The sequence below is a fragment of the Mustelus asterias genome, chromosome 1 (genome assembly GCF_964213995.1).
Source record: "Mustelus asterias chromosome 1, sMusAst1.hap1.1, whole genome shotgun sequence".
Classification (NCBI taxonomy): Eukaryota; Metazoa; Chordata; class Chondrichthyes; order Carcharhiniformes; family Triakidae; genus Mustelus; species Mustelus asterias.
The window spans coordinates 27,623,202-27,645,300 of NC_135801.1; the positions used below are offsets into that span (position 1 = coordinate 27,623,202).

General features: G+C 47.5%; 1 protein-coding gene across 1 annotated transcript in view; it reads right to left on the reverse strand.

The window, feature by feature from the left end:
* Nucleotides 1–7,262: 7,262 nt before the first annotated feature.
* The window catches only part of maml3 (mastermind-like transcriptional coactivator 3), a 496,690-nt gene continuing 481,853 nt past the window's right edge, over nt 7,263–22,099 (reverse strand). The window contains exon 5 of the mRNA XM_078210581.1: nt 7,263–8,828. Within this exon, the coding sequence (XP_078066707.1) occupies nt 7,855–8,828 (974 nt within the window). The 3' untranslated portion in view covers nt 7,263–7,854. The remainder of the gene's footprint in view (nt 8,829–22,099) is intronic.

Below are 22,099 nucleotides of genomic sequence, written 5' to 3' on the forward strand. Positions count from 1 at the left end.
AATAAAAGGGAGGCATGGACAAGTTGGGCCGAAGGGCCTGTTTTCATGCTGTGAACCTCTATGACGTCTATTTGCAAGACACAGATTTTGCAGGTTTGTGTCAGGTACATTGGTGGTTCCCCATGATGGATACATCTTGCAACACCTCAGGTGCCAAGGCCGTTCATGGCTTCCCCTTGGATGGTCAGCTCTTGGGGGACAAAGGATATCCCCTAAAAAGGTGATGCCACTCAGATACCCAAGGACAGAAACAGAGCAGGGGTACAATCAAAACTATGCCTCCACACGGGCAGTAATTGAGAGGAATCATTAGGCTGATGAAGATGAGGCTCTGATGTCTGGACCAATCAGGGAGAGCACTGCAATACTCTCCAGAGCATGTCTCACGTATTGTCATTGAGCAGAGGGCAACACACAATCTGACTCCGTCAATGGGGATCCATTGGAAGATGAAGACAGCAATGCAGCTCCACAGGCCCAGACAGTGACTCTGATGAGGGGTTGGAGGAAGGTCAGGGTGAGGACGTGGCTGCAGAAGTGAGGGGCTTGCTGGGAGACGGAGGAGGCCTTGCTTCTCTATTCCTTCAGTTAGGCATTCAAGGCATGGCTTTCCCTGATGTGAGGGCAAGGTGGACCCCATCCTGACTAAACATTCTTGATGAAGCCATCCAGTGACCAAATGTCAATTAACAATCACAGAGATGAAGTTGAAAGCCGCTCCCGTCTATCACTCTCTCGCTGAGCATATCGGGGATGTGGAAAGCACAATCAGGCCATGACACAAAATGAAATCTTTATATTTTTGTACTGGCGACACAAATTGAACACAAAATTGAACTGCCTGATAGACAACATCACAGGCTCATCATCTGCCTGGGACTCAGCACAGTCCTGGTCTCCAGGAGTCCTCCTGACTGTTGGCACTGTGGGGCACTCCCTGCCTCCGCCAGCTCACCATGTCAGTGTGTAGTGCCCTCCACACTGTGCAATACCAACAGAGCCAACAACCTATTGCTCATTTATATATTTGTATCTGAGCTGGTGCTTGGTGTGGAGAGAGGGTGTGACCCAGGTGGATCTGTCCATGGTTCCTCCTTGGGTGTTCATGGACAGTACTCGGGGTCTTGAGGATGGCATATCTGAGGGAGGAAGACAATAGGAAGTCAGTGACTGTGCATGGAAGGTGGTTTGTTGACACCATGGTCAATTGTCTCACTGAGACAATGGGCCCGATTCAAGTCCGATAGGGCTTCAACTCAGCAACTGAACCGCCGAATCGCCCCCGACCACCCTTCGCGGACCGCCCCCGCGAACCACCCCGGCAGCCCCGCCCCCCCCCCCCCCCACCCCCGATCGGACCACCTTGGTTCGCAGACCCCGCCAGCAGCCCCCCCCACCCCCTCCGGGATCGGACCCCCCGGGCCCCCGACCTACCTTGATCGCTGGTGTCTGTCGAAAGCATCTTGCGATCCTGGATCCTGGACTTGCTCCGGGGGTCCTGATGGGTAGGATGATGTCTCTTCACTTGGGGGAGGGGGGGAGGGGGGAGGGGGGGAGGGGGGGGAGGGGGGGGGGAGGGGGTAGGGGGGGGGATGGGGAGGGGGGATGGGGGGGGGATGGGGGGGGGGGGATGGGGGGGGGGGGATGTGACATCTCTTCCCTGGGGGGGAGGGAGGGGGGATATGACGTCTCTGCCCCTGGGGGGTGGGGCGGAGATGTCACATCCCCCCTCACCCCCCCCTCAGGAAAGAGACATCAGATCCCCCACCTACCCCATACCCCCTCAGGGAAGAGATGTCACATCCCCCCCACCCCCCCCCCCCCCCCCTCAGGCAAGAGACATCACATTCCCCCCCCCTGCCCCCCCCCCTCAGGGAAGAGATGTCACATCACCCCCCTACCACCCCCCCTCAGGGAAGAGATGATGTCAGATCCCCCCCTATCCCCCCCCCCCCCCCCCCAGGGAAGAGACGTCACAACCCCCCCCCCCGCCCCCACCCCCCCACCAGGGAAAGTCAAAGGCAGCGCAGACAGCAGTGCTGTCAGCGCTACCTTTGACTTTCGCGCTCGGGCGCGCTGAGTGCTGTCGGCTCCGAGCTGTGCATGCGCAGTTCAGGGCTCCGACAGATGCAAATGCGCTAGGCCCCGCCCACTGGACCCGCGCCAAAAAAAGGCGTATGGGGGCGCTGGAGCGCGACTGCCGGGCGCGGGTCTGATTAACGACTGCACCTGGCACTTAGAGCCGATTTGGTAAAATCGGCCCCAATGTGATTGGATGAGCGATGCGTACTCGTGCTTTGAACCTCTCATTGGAGATGGCACGACCTTACATTTCTTACACACTCTGTCAGTCTTTCACCTGTCCACTGGACTCCTACCTTCCTCTGAGACCCCTGCCTCTCTGTGGCCTGTGGATTTTCCTCCATACTCATACTCTAACTCAGGGGCATCCATCTCAAAACTGCTCTGTATTACCAGGCTGGCCACCCCACCACCTGTTCATCTGCGCTCCACAGCATTGTGGCTTCTCTTATCCTGTACGGACAAAAGTGCATTCATTTGTTTACCTTTTACCTGCAACATCATAGCAACCTCACTACCACCCCCCACACCCCCCTTCCTGTGGGAAACCAGGTTGAGGTACCCATCAGAATAGCATGACTGATCCTCCATGTTGTCAACGCAAGCCATTTAGCACACTGCATCTTACACCCCCGAGTGCCACGAATAACAGCCACCCCTCAAGGCACTGGGTCTGGGTGCAATGCATATCATGCCGGCTCACCTGTACCGCAACCTCTGTCCATGCCTTCTTCGTCAGGTGTGCTGGCCTCCTCTTGTCATCCTATGGCATTAGCATCTCATGCCTGGCACTGACCGACTCCACGAGTGTGCACAGGTACTTATCTGAGAACCAGGGCGTGATGGGGGTCGTGGCATTGCCCTTCTGCCTGGCATGTCCAGGAGGTGCTGAGGCTATGATAACTTCAAATTTCAAATCCTGCACTTCTTCACAAAATTGCTCCCTCTGGGTCCTTTGCAAATCCCGGCAGCCTTCAGGGAATGGCCTCTGGTGCATTTAAAGCCTCCTCCATGTCCCCATTGAACCTGACCCTGACACACTCCTGGCCCCTCCGGTAGCGATGCACAATGCTAGGGTGTGTTTCATGCTGACCGGCCCTCAATTGTGTTCCGTTTATGATCACAGCTGGGAACAGATCCTTGCTTTCAAGCCCACCAATCGTACACACACAGTGTGCACAAAATTCAGGTCCCAGTCTGTTCATCCTTCCCTAATAGATAAACCTTACAGTTCTAATATCATCCTTATAAATCTTTTTCTCATCCTCCCCAGTGACTCTAAATCCTTTCTATAATATGGCAACCAGAACTGTAAACAGTGCTCTGAGGGTGGTCCAACCAAGGTTTGATACAAATCGAACATAACTTCTTTATTTTCAGATCAGTCCCTCTAAACCCCAGTACTGACTGTTTTTACAGCTTTATTGACCTGCGCCACAACTTTTAGTGATTTGTGTATTTGTACTCCCACATTCCTTTGCCCATCCAACCCATTCAAAACCTTATTTCCAAAGTAAACATCCCTAACAATACAGCAATAAATTTGCACATTTTATGGCAATGGCAATTAACCCTCTTAGGGACGGATTATAGAAATCAGTAATGTTTTGCGAACGTTATGAAGGCCAAATCTCAGACTTATGTCAGAACACGGCCTTGTTGGTGCATTGGGTAGAATGCCATGGGATCTCCATCACAGAATGCCATGTAATTCCCCCCCTCACAGAATGCCATGGAATTATCTCCCTCGCTTCAAAGCAATACTTTGACATAGGGAAGAAAGGGTGATGGACAATTCCAACCCTCTGGCATTTGGACTCTATTTCACATGTGGCAGAGATCCGGTGCATCCAGAATCCACTCCAAATTATAGCTCCCTGACTTGCACTATTGCAGCCGATTGGAAATTCAGGGGACATTTGTGGATTTCTTCGTCTCTCCCTTTTGGGAAGGAGAAGGGTGGGAGGCGCTGTTTGTCTTCGTGGTAAAATATATCTCCAGCCCAGCGGAGCGCAATGCACTGGTGGGATTTACCCTATGCCATACCTTCCCCTGCAGCTGGTTAACCCATTGCATGTCGAACGTAACTCCATTTTACTCTTTTCAACTACTAGCACTAGGTTAACATTTTAGTCTGGCAAAATTCTCATCTTCCAATGACAAATAATTTTAACATAGTTTCTTTTCCTCCTCTGAAGGCTGTGATTCCATGGGCCCCAGGTTCCCTCTGCTGCATCTCAATTGTGTTGACTCTTGACCCGTGATCCTGCTCCTTTGCTGGAGTTTCCCCTCTCCCTTCCTTGTTGAATCCGGTTAGTTGCTGCCCCCATTCGCCTGATTCCAGCATGTTAAAAGCAACACTCGACCTATCACCAAGTGCAACAACAAATGAAAACAAACGATTCTAGTTTATAACCTTTTAAAGCTCTTTTCAGTTTTTACAGCCACCTATTTTTCTGATAAGTAAATTAATATTAACCTTATTAATTTATCTGCAAATATTATTCCCAGTAGGGCTGGTATAAAGAGTTGGCATTTTCATTTCAAACTAATACCCATTTCCTTTGCTGCAATTGCTGAAATTCATGGAATAGGATATCTAGATTTGGACTGTAAGCAAAAGGAGGTTACCAATAAAGATATACCCCACACAAAGATTTGTGCTACTCTAATCCTCAGCTATGACGGTGCTGAAAACACATCAAGGTGGGATTTTTCCAACCACGCTCGCCCCAAAACCAGAAAATCCCCCCGAACCTGGCTCGAGATCAATGGACATTTGCATGGTCCGCTCTCCGCCTGCTACGATTCCCATGGTGGGCGGGACTGGAAAACTCCCCCCCTCAGCAGTTTTCTAAATTCAGTATCCCCTACCTTGGCCTGTCATTCAGCACAAGATTCAGCTCTACCTCCATCTGCTTTTTTGTTTTAAAGTTTATTTATTAGTGTCACAAGTAGGCTTACATTAACACTGCAATGAAGTTACTGTGAAAATCCCCCAGTTGGCACGTTCCGGCGCCTGTTCGGGTACACTGAGATCAAATTTGATTTGATTTGAGTTATTATTGTCACATGTACTGTAAGAATTACATTACTTATGTATTGAAAATCCCCACCCTTTCAGCCTCTCTATATAGTGCGATGGCCACCAACACAGGTTTAAATACATGCTTGGATGAAGATTGGATTAAACTGGATGAACATTGTCCGATGTGACCTAACCACCTTAAGTTTTCACATTACAACGTACTTTTCACACACTTTGGTCCACACCAACGCTGGATGCCAATGAATACCACTTAGAAAAATCAGATTCATGTTTACAACAATGTCAGGAACACGTCGAACCTAAACATTCCAACACTACCTAAATGAATTAATAGTTAAGACTGACCACGCTGAAATTGGTAACAGAGTTGATATTTACAAAAACAACTTGCATTTTTATAATTCCTTTAATGTTGTAGAATGTCCCAAAGTGCTTCATAGGAGCGCCATCGAACAAATATTGGCCCACATGACGAGTATGTATTAAGACACATGCTCAAAAACTTAGCCCAGGAGTTAATTTTTAAAGAAGGGGAGTGGCAGAGGGGATTAGGGAAGGGATTCTGACAGTTTAAAGTATGGCCACCTATGACGGAGCGATTAGAATCAGGAATGCTCAAGAAGCCATCATTGGAGAACTGCAGAGATCCCAAAGGGCTGGAAGAGATAGGGAGCGGAAAGGCAAGTAATCTTTCGCAACAAGGATGAGAGTTTTAAAATTGAGGCATGCCAGACCAGGAGCCAAGGGGGAGATTCTCCCAAAAAGTTCTAAATGTCAAACTCGCAGAAAAACTGGAGTAATTCACGTTGGTTTTTTCAGTGGGTGTTCACACTAGAATCTCCCACACATTATGCAATGCAGAGGCCATCAGTGTGAATATCATTACATTTCAGGGGGCGGGGCTAGTCCCGCTGGAGAGGCTGAAGCCAGCCTGAAACCAGAAGTGTGAGCCTCTGGTTTGCTGGCCAGCTCGATCGCTGGCTGGCCTGAGACCCCTGCAGTGTTGCCCCCCTCCCATCGGGGCGGCCTGGGGGGTAGAGGACCTGCCGGGATCTCTAGCACCTCCCCCTCCGCCGCTCCCCAGCAGTGACGATCCCCCCCCTGCAGGCAGGCACCCCCCTCCCCGGCAGACCCTCTACCCCCCAGGCCGCCCCGATCACCGGCCACCCTCCAGCCACGACCGGATCCTAATGCAGAGTGGCAGCGGGACCCCCTACCCCCACCGAATTCTCCCAGCAGGCCCCTGCCCCAAAGCCCTGTCTTCAATAGGCCCCACCCCCTTGGCACTGCCCCAAGCCCGGTGGGCAGTGCCAAGGTGCCCCCAGGCATGGGCACTTTGCCCCTTAAGCAGTGCCAGGGGGCACAAACTGGCACTGCCAGGTTGTCCATGCTTTGGGGGCACCCCCCCACGGCTGGACCCCTGGATGGCTCCGATTGCCCCCCCTTCACTCCAGCGGGGTCAGGCCGCTCGTTCCCCCTTAGTAGGGAGCTAGTCTGAACCCTGCTGAAGTGAAATACTCCTGGCAGGGTGGGAGATGATAGCGGGTCTGGAGAATTCAGTCCCGGACCCACTAATAGCATTTAAATAGCATGTAAAATACTATTTAAATGCTAGGCCCATTGCACAGATAACCGCCAGAAATCTGGGCCTGGGAGACGCAAGCGTGGTGTGAACACTCGTGGGAATCCCGCGAATCGGCCGACGCGCGATTCTCCCGGCCCGCTGCGCTAAACATTTAGTGCAGTGTGATGGGAGGATCACCCTCCCCAAGAGTCCCATTATTTTCTCTCTCAAATTCCACTCCCTCATTCCCCGCCTCCCGCTCCCCTCCTGAAGGCACTGAGTGGCTATCCCAATAATAGCTAAGCGGCCTATCTCTGTGAACTCCAGCAGTGAGTGGCAGCAGAACCGTCTGAGGCACCACTGCTCAGATCCTATTCTCATCTGAGAATCACAGGCTTTTCCAACAGGGTAAGACTCGGGAGCAAGAACAGGAGCAGGGGGCAAATGGCCAGGAAGGATCCTGTGTAAGTATATAGCATCGTGCAAGCCTGAATCCTTGTGCTATTGTCTACTAGAAAGATTCTCTGGGGGAAAAAAAAACGAAAGCTTCACTAGCGCAAGCAAGTTCACATTAAAATTCTTTTTTAATAAGATCTCATAATTCATTGACATAACATTCTCCCCAACCTCCCAACACCTTTCCCCTCCCCCGCAAAAAAAAAACTTATTCAACATCACACTTTTACACAGTTGAGGATTCTGTACAGATTTAAAAAGAATTGAGCTCAGGTTCCAAGCACTGCTTAAGATACAGAGTAAAAATGAAATCTAGAAAAAAATTGTATTCAATGAACACATCTGTTTAGAGTTTACAGTACAAATAATTAATAAGACATTGTCTGAAGTGCAATATCATTGCTTTCTTGATGAATTGAAAACTGTAAAATGAAATAAAAATACTTCAATGTTCTGTTAAACTAAGAGCCATTCTTTACAGGAAGTAGACCCAATGGTAAGCCTTATATTTGGACTTATATAAAAACCTATTTACATGAAACCATTACAGTTTGTATCACATCTACATGTACATCAGCACCGTAATGCAACGGCAGTGCAACTACAAAACTAGGCCTACTTTACTTGGTCCCTAAACACTTTTATTTAGAGGAAGCCTTAATTTAACAGCATTTTAATAATTAAAAACTCATTTGCACCCAATCTACTGCTGGTTACCAAATATTTCATCAAACTCTTGCATCCAGCCTTCCGTCGATCCACTTTTGATTAGAGAGTCCATTAGATCTCCGCCATCTGATAAATTAGAGAAGGAACCAGCCCCTGATTGGCTGACGTAATTAAAGGACATGTCCTGACTTGTGGTTCTTGCGTGATACCCTTGACCTGGGTTGCTTTGTGTGTAGCACCCTGCTGTCAACTGTTGGCCTGTGGCCTGATTGAAACCGGTCATATTGTGGATTGTCTGGGTCATACCGGACATAACTATTTGTCTAGGCTGGTTGGTCCTTGGGTGTCCTGCAAAATGAGACATCATTTGTCCTCCAACTGTACCAGCAGTCTCAACAACCGGCTGACCCATTGCCTGGGGAAAATGTTGCTTGGCCATCTTGGTTTGACCAGGCTGCATTGGATAAGCTGATTTGTTGTTGAACGGACTTAACTCGCTGTTAGCCTGAGTTCTGTTGGGCAAGCTCGGCAAACTGTGTTGCTGCCAGCTCTGAGCTGGCGTGCCAGAGTTTCCAATTAGCTGTAGCCTTTGAGCTTGAGCCTTGGGCATCGGCTGCCCTCCTGGTCCCTTTACTTGCTGTTGTTGTTGGGCTAACACAGGGTTTCCAAGTAGGTTTTGTCCATAACCAGGTACCATTCCAACCCCTTGTCCTGCAATAGGCTGTTTCTGCATCTGGCTAACGTTACGTGCCATGCTCACGTTACTTTGGTTTGAATGTTGAAGAATTTGGTTCATGCCTGGGCTCATACTGTACATTCCTTGTTGGCTGCTCTGGGCATTACTGTAGGGCACCATGCCAATCTCTGACTGTCCGGTGGTGGCAGGTATCGTGCCAGAATTCTGGACTGGTGTCATCTGCAACATGCCTGGATTCTGTGCCATCATTCGAGGACTTCTTGCATTCTGCAGAGCCTGGTTGCGTGCAGCTGCCAACTCCTGGGCTGTACCTGTAATGAGAAAGAGGTTGAATTTTATTACATTGCAACTAACCATGATTAGATAATATTTAGTCTGTGATCAGACTATTTTGTCATCTTATCTGATTGTAACATAGTGTCAGGTATTCCACATTGTGAGTTCAGTTCCATTAAAACCTAGACTGTGCTTGAAGTATGTGCAGTCACTTGGCTGAGTGGAATTTCTTCACACGAGTCTAGAATGGGAGTTTCAGTGTGCAATTTTACTTGCAAATGTCAGTCACGCCTTTCCTTGCATCACACCTTAATGAACACCTCACACTTTGCAGCAGACACCACAGGGTGGCAACAGGGAACAAGATCCAAGCTGAAAGCAAAATACGCAGATGCTGGAATCTGAAGCAAAAACTGAAAAGACTGGACAATTTCAGCAGGTCTGACAGCATCTGTGGAGAGAGAATAGAGCCAACGTTTTGAGTCTGGATCCAGACTTGGAACTTTAGCTCTATTCTCTTGCCACGGTTGGCCTTCATAGCAAGAGGATTTGAGTATACTGTTTTACTGCAATTGTGTGGGGCGTTGGTGAGACCACACCAGTTTTGGTCTCCTTATCTGAGGAAGGTTGTCCTTGAGCTAGAGGGAGTACAGAGAAGGTTTACTAGGCTGATTCCTGGAATGGCAGGTCTGTCATATGAGGAGAGACTAAGTTGGTTAGGAATATATTCACTGGAGTTTAGAAGAGTGAGGGGGGATCTCAAAGAAACTTATAAAATACTAACAGGGTTAGACAGGGTAGATTCAGAAAGAATATTCTCAATGGTCAGAGAGTCCAGAACTAGGGATCATAGTTTGAGGATAAGGGGTAAACCTTTTAGAACTGAGGTGAGGAGAAATTTCTTCACCCGGAGAGTGGCGAATGTGTGGAATTCACTACCATAGAATGGAATTGAGGCCAAAATGTTGTCTGATTTCGAGAAGAAATTAGATATAGCTCTTGGGGCTAAAGGGATCAAGGGGGAAGACGGGATCAGGATATTGAATTTGATGATTAGCCATGATCAAAATGAATGGTGGAGCAGGCTCGAAGGGCTGGATGGCCTACTCCTGCCTCTAGTTTCTATGTTTCTATAGCGTCTGAAGCTAACCTTATTTTCTCCACCCCTGCCACTTCTATCACTGTGGCACATGCTGGCCCCTGTCTGAGTGGGAGCAAGCCCTATGTGGCAGTTTGTAAGACCACTTTGCAGTGACTGACACCCCTAATCTCTCCTTCTTCTACAAGGAACGATTTGATCTATGCTTGACATCCTGTACTTCCCCCTCCCACCCCACATAGCTAAGATTGGAAATTTACTTAGTGGGGAATCACAATAGTAAACCATCTGCCGACAGTGTTCAGAGCTCGAACACTCTGTGCTACTGTCATTCTGCATAGCCATTATTTAACAATTACTGCTGCTGCCACCCTCCTTCACTCCACCCCCAAATCACAAACAAAGACTTTGAATGCAGGTTCCTAAAAAGATTTTTTTAAGCACCACATTAGGGTTGAATTAAGTACTGCTTACGGACGGATAACTCTATAAAGTGCAGCGCGTGACTGGGCGCTGTATTCAAAGAAAAACTGAGAATCCTTGCAGTGCAGAAGGAGGCCATTCAGCCCATCATGTCTGCAACAGCAAAAATCCCACCAAGGCCCTATCCCCGTAACCCCACGTATTTACCCTGCTAATGCTCCTGACACTAAAGGTCAATTTAGCATGGCGAATCCACCTAACCTGCACATCTTTGGACTTGTCTTGCCTCCACTTGGAAAAGGGGAACGACGCTGTAATTTGTGGCCTGGGGACTCACCAAAATAACACAAGCATTCCTTACCCCTGTGAGCTGATACCCCAGGGTCGTACAACACCAGCTCCTCCTTCGCCTCAAGCATTCATAGAACCATAGAATCATACAGCACAGAAGAGGCCCTTCGGCCCATTGAGTCTGCACCGACACATTAGAAACACCTGAACTCTCACTAATCCCATCTGCCAGTGCTTGGCCCATAGCCCTGAATGTTACGACAAGGATGTGAGGTAATCCGCCTCTACCACCGTGCCAGGCAGCGCATTCCAGACTGTCACCACCCTCTGGGTAAAAATATTTTTCCTCACATGCCCCTTAAACCTTCTGCCCCTCACCTTGAACCCACGTCCCCTCGTGACTGACCCTTCAACTAAGGGGAACAGCTGCTCCCTATCCATTCTGTCCATGTCTCTCATAATCTTGTACACCTTGATCAGGTCACTCCTCAGTCTTCTCTACTCCAACGAAAACAACCCAAGCCTACACAACCTCTCTTTATGACTTAAAATGTTCCATCCCAGGCAGCACCCTGGTGGATCTCCCCTGCACCCCCTCCAGTGGATTTCCAGGATGTCATAGCAACGACACTGACCTGTTGTCAGGTACGAGCAGCAAACTCAAAACTCACAGTCAATTAGTGTAGACAATCTGTCCATATCCCTGTACCTTCCTCCACTTCAAATATTCATCAGCTCTTCCTTTGAAAGATGCCTCAGCTATTGGGAGTGTAGTCGGTGCAGACTAGATGGCCTCCTTCTGCACTGTAGGATTCTATGATTCTATGATACCAGACGTAGCAAAGCAATGATCCAAAACTCAGCAGTTAGAAACATCGAAACAATCTCCTCATTCTTATGATCTTCTCAATCACTGAAGCTTTTCCTTGTTCTCCTCTCAAAATCATCCACTCTCTTAAAGTCATAAATTGAACTTCATAGAATCCCGACAGTGCAGAAAGAGGCCATTCAGCCCATCGAGCCTGCACTGACAACAATCCCACCCAAGACCTAACCCCACGTGTTTACCCTGCTAATCCCTCTGACACATGTTTATTGGTGTGGAGATGCCGGCGTTGGACTGGGGTAAACACAGTGAGAGTTTTAACCTGGTGTTGTTAAAACTCTTATCATGTTTATTGGTTCAGGGCTGCAACACTTGGTGTGGTACTCAGTCACGCGGATCAAAGACCCCAGATTCAAATTTGAATGTCTGTTCAGTCAGCCGACCTCAAGTGAGGCAGAGCCTAGATGCTACAAATAACCTCAATGTCCCTGAGCTCGAGAGGGAAAGCAATTTCAGTCATATTCCTTACTCTGTGTTAACTTGTGCCCTAATGTTTACAAATGCAGATGCTGGTTGAGAATAAAGCTGTGACGTGCTCCAGAGTCGAATAGTTACGTTGACACTCGTGGGGTGGAATTTCACAGCCCCGTCGCAGTGGGGGCAAGTCTGTAAAATGCGGTGAGCCGTTCAAATGTCCACTGACTTTGGCAGGACGCGAAAGTCCTGCCCCATGGTCTGGATCCACATGTGGAATCATCATTTGGATAAGACAGTGGAGGGAAGCTACAAGTCACGGAGCAAACACCTCAATAAGAACATAAGAATTAGGAGCAGGAGTAGGCCATCTGGCCCCTCGAGCCTGCTCTGCCATTCAACACGTCACCGTCTACAGATTAGTGAAGAAAGCAATAAATAAAGTTCGATAAAGAGATATGTTTTTTTAACAGCAAAAATGTTGGGAAGGTGTGAGGTGCCTTCTTATTCATTTTTAATCGAAAAGATGAGTTAGCGTGACCACAATGAAGCAGTGAATTGATTGCAAAGGCAAACCTGAGCAGTAATCTGTCCCACAATTTCATCATCATCAGCCATCAGAATGGATTCAGAAGGGGAAGATCCCTGCCTGGACAATCTCTCCAGCCAAAGCAGGCCAAGGCAAACTCTATAACATGAGTACTGTGATTTCCAGGAGGGATTTGACAAAAGTTTCCAAAAAAGACGACAAATTAAATTCAAGGTGGTGGAGATGCTGGGTATGTACAAGTGATTGGCTGGAAGGTAGGAAAGAATGGGGAGAATTTGTCCTGCCCTGTGGAAGTGGTGCGGGGGGGGATGGGAAATTAGTGGAAAATCTCTCTGGCTTCCCGATGTTGTCCCGTCTCTAATGAGTTTCCTAGGGAGGGAAGGGCTGTCACTGGAATCACCAACCTGTTCAATGGAGGCAGCAGACCATCAAAGTAGTGAAGGTCTCAATTAAGGGTCACCTTCTGAAAGTGATGCAAGTTTGCTGGCATCACATGGACCATCCGCTGTGCCAGGCCTGGCAATGCTTGGCAGGGGGAGTCTCTTGGTGGGAGTTCAGATTAGAGGCTGCTACAAATGCCGATATCTGGGAGATGCAAGGTTCAGAGGGTTGCAATTGCATCTCCACATTCAGGATCCCAGTTCTGGGCCTTGTTTTTTATTATTCCATTTTGAGGCCCTCCGTAGATTTCCCTCTTCCTCATCTCATACAGTGGGGCCATCTTTTCCCCCAAGCTCTCTCATTGGCCCTTTTGTGTCCCTATTCTGCCCACCATCCTTAATGAGATGGCAAGCGCTGAGGTGACCAATCAGGCGAATCATGCCCAGAGGGAGGTTCAGCCCTCTGAGTGCTTATTAAGAGAGTTTGGTTAGGGTGCTTGATGGGGCGGGATGGGTGCACAATACCGAGACCATGGGGCTTGGTGTCGGGAGCACTACAGCTCCCGATATAATCAAATTACCTTGGATTCAGAAACTAAAAGCAACATGGCCAAATTTTAAAATATTACGGAGCCTGCAGGAACAGTGGAATGGGGGAAGAGGATGAGCAGGAAATATATTAGCAGCCAGGAAAATGGCAGATGAAATTTAATGCAGGCAAATGTGAAAATACTGCACATAGCAAGTAAAATAAGAACACATGTACTCCACAAATGGTACTGAGATAGCTAAGGATGTAGCTGAATATTGGCCTAGTGGACTCAATGGCCGGGATTTTACAACGTCACTCAGGCAAAGCTCGTAAAATCGCACCCGAGGCCAACGGAGAATGTCGTTCTGTGCGCCTCACCCGCCCTGATGCCGGGGCGGGCATGCTGGTAAAGGCTGTGTCCTCAGCCCCTTATTATAGTCCTTGTACAAAGAACAAAGAACAATACAGCACAGGAACAGGCCCTTCGGCCCTCCAAGCCTGCGCCGCTCCCCGGTCCAGGATTGAATCCTGAATCCAGGATCCCCGCCCAATTTTCCAGCCTATCTACATACCAATATCCTATCCACCGAGCTGTCCCTCACAGCTACGATGCTTTGTTCATTACAACCTATTAACTCACCCCCACCCCCCCATTCCAGACCATGTGATCTCCATGGGGAGGCGAAAACCCAGAGTGAAAAACCCCAGGGCCAATATGGGGAAAATAAATCTGGGAAATTCCTCTCCGACCCCCTGAGGCGATCGAAACGAGTCCAGGAGATCACAATGGCCCCGATTGGAAAATGCTTCCCAACCCTAGTCATTTCCACTTCCACGAACACCATATGAATTCCCTGCCCCCGAGACAGGTTCCCAACTATCCGCAGTCTCACTCTGTACTGGCACCAGCAAGATGATCATAGAATGAAGCCTTGAAACGAGAAACCAGGAACAATTAGCCCGCGCCGCTCCCTGGTCCAAACTAGACCACTCTTTTGTATCCCTCCATTCCCACTCCGTTCATATAGCTGTCTAGATAAGTCTTAAACGTTCCCAGTGTGTCCGCCTCCACCACCTTGCCCGGCAACACATTCCAGGCCCCCACGACCCTCTGTGTGAAATATGTCCTTCTGATATCTGTGTTAAACCTCCCCCCCCTTCACCTTGAACCTATGACCCCTCGTGAACGTCACCACCGACCCGGGGAAAAGCTTCCCACCGTTCACCCTATCTATGCCTTTCATAATTTTATACACCTCTATTAAGTCTCCCCTCATCCTCCGTCTTTCCAAGGAGAACAACCCCAGTTTCCCCAATCTCTCCTCATAACCAAGCCCCTCCATACCAGGCAACATCCTGGTAAACCTCCTCTGTACTCTCTCCAAAGCCTCCACGTCCTTCTGGTAGTGTGGCGACCAGAACTGGACGCATTTGGCCACACCTACGACTGTGTGGCCAAATTCCCCTCCAACTCGATTTTCAAGTTTGCTGATGATACCACCGTTGCGGGTCAGATCTCAAACAATGATGAGACAGAGTACAGGAAAGAGATAGAGAATCTGGTGAACTGGTGCAGCGACAATAATCTCTCCCTCAATGTCAACAAAATGAAGGCGATAGTCATTGACTTCAGGAAGCGTAGTGGAGAACATGTCCCTGTCTACATCAATGGGGATGAAGTAGAAATGGTTGAGAGCTTCAAGTTTTTAGGTGTCCAGATCACCAACAACTTGTCCTGCTCCCTCCATGCGGACGCTATCATTAAGAAAGCCCATCAATGCCTTTACTTCCTCAGGAGACTAAGGAAATATGGCATGTCAGCTACAACTCTCACCAACTTCTACAGATGCACCATAGAAAGCATTCCTTCTGGTTGTATCACAGCTTGGTATGGCTCCTGCTCTGTTCAAGACCGCAAGAAACTACAAAGGGTCATGAATGAAGCCCAGTCCATCATGCAAACCAGCCTCCCATCCACTATCTACACTTTCTGCTGCCTCAGAAAAGTAGCCAGCATAATCAATGACCTTTCGCATCCTGGACATACTCTATTCCACCTTCTTCCCTCGGGAAAAAGACACAAAAGTCTGAGATCGTGTGCCAACCGGCTCAAAAACAGCTTCTTCCCTGCTGCCATCAGAGTTTTGAATGGACCTACCTCGCATTAAGTTGATCTTTCTCTGCACCCTAGCTATGACTGTAACACTATATTCTGCACTCCTTTCCTTCCCTATGTAGGGTATGCTTTGTTTGTATAGCGTGCAAGAAACAATACTTTTCACTGTATACTAATATATGTGACAATAATAAATCAAATCAAAATATAAAACCTTGGTTAGGCCGCATTTGGAGTATTACGTGCAATTCTGGTCACCACACTACCGGAGGACGAACAAACTTTGGAGAAAGTGCAAAGAAGGTTTACCAGGATGTTGCCTGGTCTCGAGGGTGTTGACTATGAGGAGAGGTTGAATAAACTAGGGTTGTTTTCACTGGAAAGACGGAGGATGAGGGGAAATCTGATAGAGGTCTGCAAAATTATGAGAGGCATAGACAAGGTGAATAGTAAGAGGCCTTTTCCCAGGGCAGAAGTGTCAATTACAAGGGGCCACAGGTTCAAGGCGAGAGGAGGAAAGTTTAAGGGAGATGTGCGGGGGGGGGGGGGGGGTTTACACAGAGAGTGGTGGGTGCCTGGAACACACTGCCAGAGGAGGTGGTGGAAGCAGGCACATTAGCAACATTCAAGAGGCATCTGGATGGGTTCATGAATAGGGAGGGAATAGAGGGATACGGACTGAGTAAGGGCAGAAGGTTTTTTTAGTTTAATTAGGGCATCATGATCGGCACAGGCTTGGAGGGCCGAAGGGCCTGTTCCTGTGCTGTACTTCTCTTTGTTCTCTTTGTTTTTTGTCTATAAACAACCTACACAGAAAGAGGGGTGAAATTTGTAAAAAAAGAACACTTCTAGTTTCGCTGAGATTGGAAAGAGCTATTGGTGCAGTTTTTCACCTCTCACCCGATCCTACGGGTGTGTCACAGTGTTTGAATGGTGTGGTGAGCCGTTAAGATCACCCCTAAAAGGTCTCCATCTCAAACACTGTGGAATATTCTACCCCTACAATCGTTAACCCATTCTGTGCAAAGAATGGAGTGAGCAGCTTTGGAAATGCATACATTGCAGCAGTGATATGGTTTCCCCATCCCCGAGGTAATGGTCCCCATTTTGTACTGATGCAGGCAATGGCTTTTGGCTGTGTACAATTCTATACGTGTTGCCAAATCTCTAGCTCCTGGCTTAAACACACATACACACATGCACATACATATGCACACACACGCACACATACAAATACACATGTGCGCACATACACATGCACACACATGTGCACAAACACGCACTCATACAAATGCATGCGCCCACACACACACGCGCACACACACACACACACACACTGACAACTTTGTAGGACTGACTGCGCATCTAGCGGAACTAACAATGCCGTTACTTCTGTTTTCATCCATTTTCCCTGTCAGTGTTTTAGTATTCCCCAGCAAAAAAAAATAACAAGACAGGGAACTCTCTGGTCTCCTAAACATCACAGATGGAGGCTGGACTGCTAAAAGATGCAGCTTGCCACCAGCAACTTGTGCTTTCACTGAATTCCCTCCCCACCACACCCCCCCCCCCCCCAACCACTCCCCCCAGCCCCGATAAAAGAAAATCTGTTTATGATGTTGTCGTGCAGATTTCACTCACATCATTATTAGGTGAATCACTCTAATGTGATAATGGAGTGTGTTCTATTTAAATGCAATCACGTGGAAATCAACTCAGCAGGAAGGAAAATATGGGTAGAATGCCTGATTGACAGTGTGGAAAGATAAAGGACAACCTGCCTAGAACCTCATCTCCTCCAATTATATTCACTTGATTCCTGAAAGTGCTGACCTTTGCTGGGTACAGCTTGCCTGGCATTGCCAAGCCTCTGCCGTCTCACTCAAGGGGCCATTCTTCATAAGTGAATCCAGACAATAAGTGCCAAGAGGCTTTGTAACCATGAAAGGCATCACACTTGAAACTGCTCCTAACCTTATCTTCCATTCCCATGCACGCGCTTTCCAACACCAGTCATTGTCAAGAGCTTGAACCTCAACTGATAATTTGCTCCCTTTCCCTCTCCTTCGACAAGCATGAGGTGCTGAGGCCAATTGTAGCATCTGCCACAGAAATAATCTGGCCCCGTACTCAAAAATATAGATTTTATTTTCTATAAACCACTGGTCATCTGCATCTATAAAGTGTGACGCTACTGTGCCTTTAAGAATTATATTTTAATCATGTTTCTCTGCAAGATGTTTCAAGCAGGCCCTGGAATTTGTCGACACCTTGTTGTCTGCAACCAGTGTATTTTATTGTGACTGAGGCTGCATAATTGAAGCAATGTTGATTTTAATCTGCGCTAATGCAGTGTTCAGTGGTTTTAATGTGTCCCCTGGGATTGCTGAGTGGAGCTTGAATGGGTGGCACAGTGACACAGTGGTTAGCACTGCTGCCTCACATCACCAGGGACTCGGGTTCGAGTCCTGGCTTGGGTCACTGCCTGTGTGGAGTTTGATGTGAAGTTGCTGGTGTTGGACTGGAATAGGCCCAGTAAGTAGTACCACCTGATGAAGGGGCAGTGCTCCGAAAACTCGTGCTACCAAATAAACCTGTTGGACTTTAACCTGGTGTTGTGAGACTACTTACTGTGTGGAGTTTGCATGTTCTCCCCGTGTCTGCATGGGTTTCCTCCGGATGCTCCGATTTCCTCCCACAATCCGAAAAATGTGCTGGTTGGGTGCATTGGCCATGCTAAATTCTCCCTCAGTGTACCTGAATAGGCGCCGGAGTGTGGCGACTAGGGAATTTTCACAGTAACTTCATTGCAGTGTTAATGTAAGCCTACTTGTGATGAATAAATTAACTTTAACTTTAGCTTGGGGTTGATTGACAGTTTATGTCATGTGGCCAGGGACAGCTATGCTTCAAGAAAGAGCCCAGTTTTTGGGTTTGTTTCCCAGTTACTGCCAGAAGCTGGTGGGAGAAAGCAGTGTCTCTGTCTCTGGCTGGTATTTTATGACCTCGCTCAGGCGAGGCTCGTAAAATCCCGCCTGAGGCCAACAGAGAATTCTATTCTGCAAGCCAGGATTGGGACGGGCGGGCGTGGTGGCAAAATTCTGGCCTCTCTGAAAGTTCCAGGATTTCAGGAGCCTCAGAGATTTGATCCAACAGTCAATTCACAGCAGATGTTAAAAATAAGCTGAAGATTGAGCATCATGTGAGTATACTTGCTTTTTGTGCTAAGTCTGGAGAAGGGTTTATGTCTGTGGGATGATGTTTGACTTGGAACAACATCGATAGCTAGCTGTTAAGGATTATACTGTGTCATGTTTAAATCTTGTAATTGGTAAAAGTTATGTAATTCTTTTTGTTATATTTTAATTGTGATCTTGAATAAACTTTGTTTGATAAAAGCTCCCTAGCGGGTCGCTTGAATTATACCTGGAGTGAAACACCTTATGTTCACCTCAGCCAAAATCAAATGTAAAACTTAGGGTCTAGGCTAACTTCACAAAACACCTTGGGGTTTCTGGCCTGGGTCTTAACAAAAGAAAAGGCGGATTGATGAATGGGAGAGAGCATTTTTGTTCAGATGCTGATGGATGATCGAGTATTCCATCATTTGCAGTTTCCCATTCATAACCTGAAGCTGCCCTCATTCTGGTTTGCAACTTTCACTATCGAATCCCTTGGTGCATTTCTTCACTGAGTGTTTCGGGGAGCTCCTCAACTTAGCATTCGAGGCAAACCTCTGAACTTGGCATGTTGTTGATGGAGGAGCTGGGAGGTTAAATCATTGAATCCCTACAGTGCAGGAGGAGGCCATTTGGCCCATCGAGCCTGCACCGACAACAATCCCATCCAGGCCCTAACCCTGTAACTCCATATTTACCCTGCTAGACCCCTGACACTAAGGGGCAATTTAGCATGGTTAGCCAACTGAACCTGCACATCTTTGGACTGTGGGAGGAAACCGGAGCACCTGGAGGAAACCCACACAGACATGGGGAGAATGTGCAAACTTCACACAGTCAGTGACCCAAAGCCGGGAATTGAACCTGGATCCCTGGCGCTGTGAGGCAGCAGTGCTAACCACTGCGCCACCACCAATGTCCTACTTAAATGTCTGTGCGACATGTAGAGTAGTAGACCCTTCAGATGTTTTAGGTTTAGCTTTCTTTGAAAAAAAATCAAGAAAAAAGGGATGGAATTAATTACAAAATAAAGCCAGTAAAAATCTGGGGAGCATGGGGAGGGGATGAGGGGCGAGTCATAAAAAGGGACTCGGTCTCATTCACTTGCTGTAAAGCAGTGGCTTTATCGATAAACAATGCCAAAATAAAATAGTAGTGGCACTGTGGGACCTCACACATGAAGTAACATCGAATTATAATAATCACAATGTATGGCAAACACAGCTGAGCGCAGGGTATGTGATCAATGTTTATGTTTACAGAAATCAGATGGGTTTTTGGATTTTGGGCAGGTTGACTGGTGGTTTTTGCACCAACCCGCTGCCCATACCACCCATCCCTTGGTAGCCCTTTCCCTGCCAATTACAATCAAGTGCTTTGAACAATCTACTCTGAAGAATTCCGCTGTCCTCATTATGATGAAAGAAACCAGTCCGTCCTCTGCTGTATCTCCTCCTTTCGAATACTCAGGTCTCTGTTTGGGTAAGAGGCCAGTTGCGGGCGAGAGGATTGGTGTCGACTTTACTCATTTCAAGGCCTCTGTCAATGTCGCTCGGGGATAACTTGTCTTCTGACCACTGTGTCCCACAGTGATGCTGGCATACTGGCAAATTATCAGGGGGAAGACGGAGTTGTGAATTGTTCCATGTCACCATGCATTCCTCTTCCAACTTCTCAATTTTTCTCTCTCTACACTACATAATAATTAAAAATGTTATATAAATTATCATTACGGTGGCACAGTGGTTAGCTCTGCTGCCTCACAGCTCCAGGGACCTGGGTTCAATTCCGACCTTGAGTGACTGTGTGGAGTTTGTACGTTCTCCTGATGCTCCGGTTTCCTCCCACAGTCCAAAGATGGGCAGGTTACGTGGATTGGCCATGCTAAATTGCCTTTTAGGCCAGAATTTTACCGGCACGCCCACCCCGATTCTGGGGATGAGTGAGGCTCGAAGAACGGCATTCTCCGTTGGCCTGGGGCGGGATTGTACGAACCTCGGGCAGACGTACCAGTAAAATTCCGCCCGTTCGTATCAAAAGATGTGTAGGTTAGATGGATCAGCCATAGTAAATGCGTTACAGGGATAAGATGCTCTTTTGGAGAGTCAGTGCAGACTCGATGGGCCAAATGGCCTCCTTCTGCACTGTATCACTGTAGCAATTCTAAAGTTCTATTAATTTTAAGTTTTATACTTAATAAGGATGATTTTGATAACTCAGTGGGTAAATGCACTTTGTGATTTAGAAAGGAACCACTTATATCAGGAAGGTCCAATGATTCACAGTAAAATAGGCTGAGGAATAGCTCATTCAGCCCTCAAGCCTGTTTAGCCATTTCATTAGATCATATATGATGTGAGGCTTAACTCCATTTACCTGGCTTAGTTCGATAGCTGTTAATACTCTCTCCTAATAAATATGGATCAGTTTGAGTTTTGAAGTTTTCAATAGGTGTAGCCCTGACAATTTATTACTGGTGATAACTCTAGATTTCTACTACGCTTTGGGTAATGAGAAGCTTTCTAATATCACCCCAGAACAGTCCGGCTTTAATATTACAGGTTACGCCCGCTTGTCTGGACTCTCCTACCTGAGCAAACAGACCCCGATCAACTCGTTTGACCATCTTAAACACCTGAATTAGATCGACCCTCAATCTGGGAATACAATCTCTTCTCGTAATTTAACCCAATTCAAGGTCAATGTACTCTTCCCAAAGCCCAGAACTGAATGCAGCACTTGCCCAGACAGCGTTTAACCAAAGTTCTGTATTGCTGGTCTTCCAACCCTTTGTATTTTATGTTCTCTTCATATTAAGTCCAAAATTCTGTTTGCCTTTTCAATTAGCTTTTGTCCCTGTTCACTCGCTTTTTGTGGTTTCTGGACTTGGGCCCCTTGATCTTTCTTAGTCACTGTTCCTAGCTTTTCTCCATTTAGAAAATATTCTGATTTATCTTTCTTAAGTTCAAAGTGGGTGACCTTACACGTCCCTGCAGTTAATTCCATCTGCCACAGTTTTGCCCACTCGTTTAATCTATCTCTGTCCCTTAGCAATTTCTTTCTCCATCTACATTATTTATGCTGAGCCACCTAACTTACTGTCGATAGGCACCTTAGACAAATGGCTCTCTTGCCCTTTATCCAAATAATTTATAAATGTAGTGAAAAGCTGTGGCCCCAGTGCGGGATCTCTGGGGATCACTACATGCTGCCAATTTGAGTACATACCCATTATCCCTACTCTACCTTTGAACCAATTCCCTATTAAAGCTAAGAGGTTGCTTCCAATTCCACGTGCTCTCATTTTTTTTTGCTAACAGTCTCTGATGGGGAACTGTAACAAAATCATTTGTCAAAAAAGTCGGGAAATGTAGTTGTGCAGTTCTGCAGCCAAGTGCAGCAGTCACTTAGAATGAATGTCTTTGGAAAGTTCATA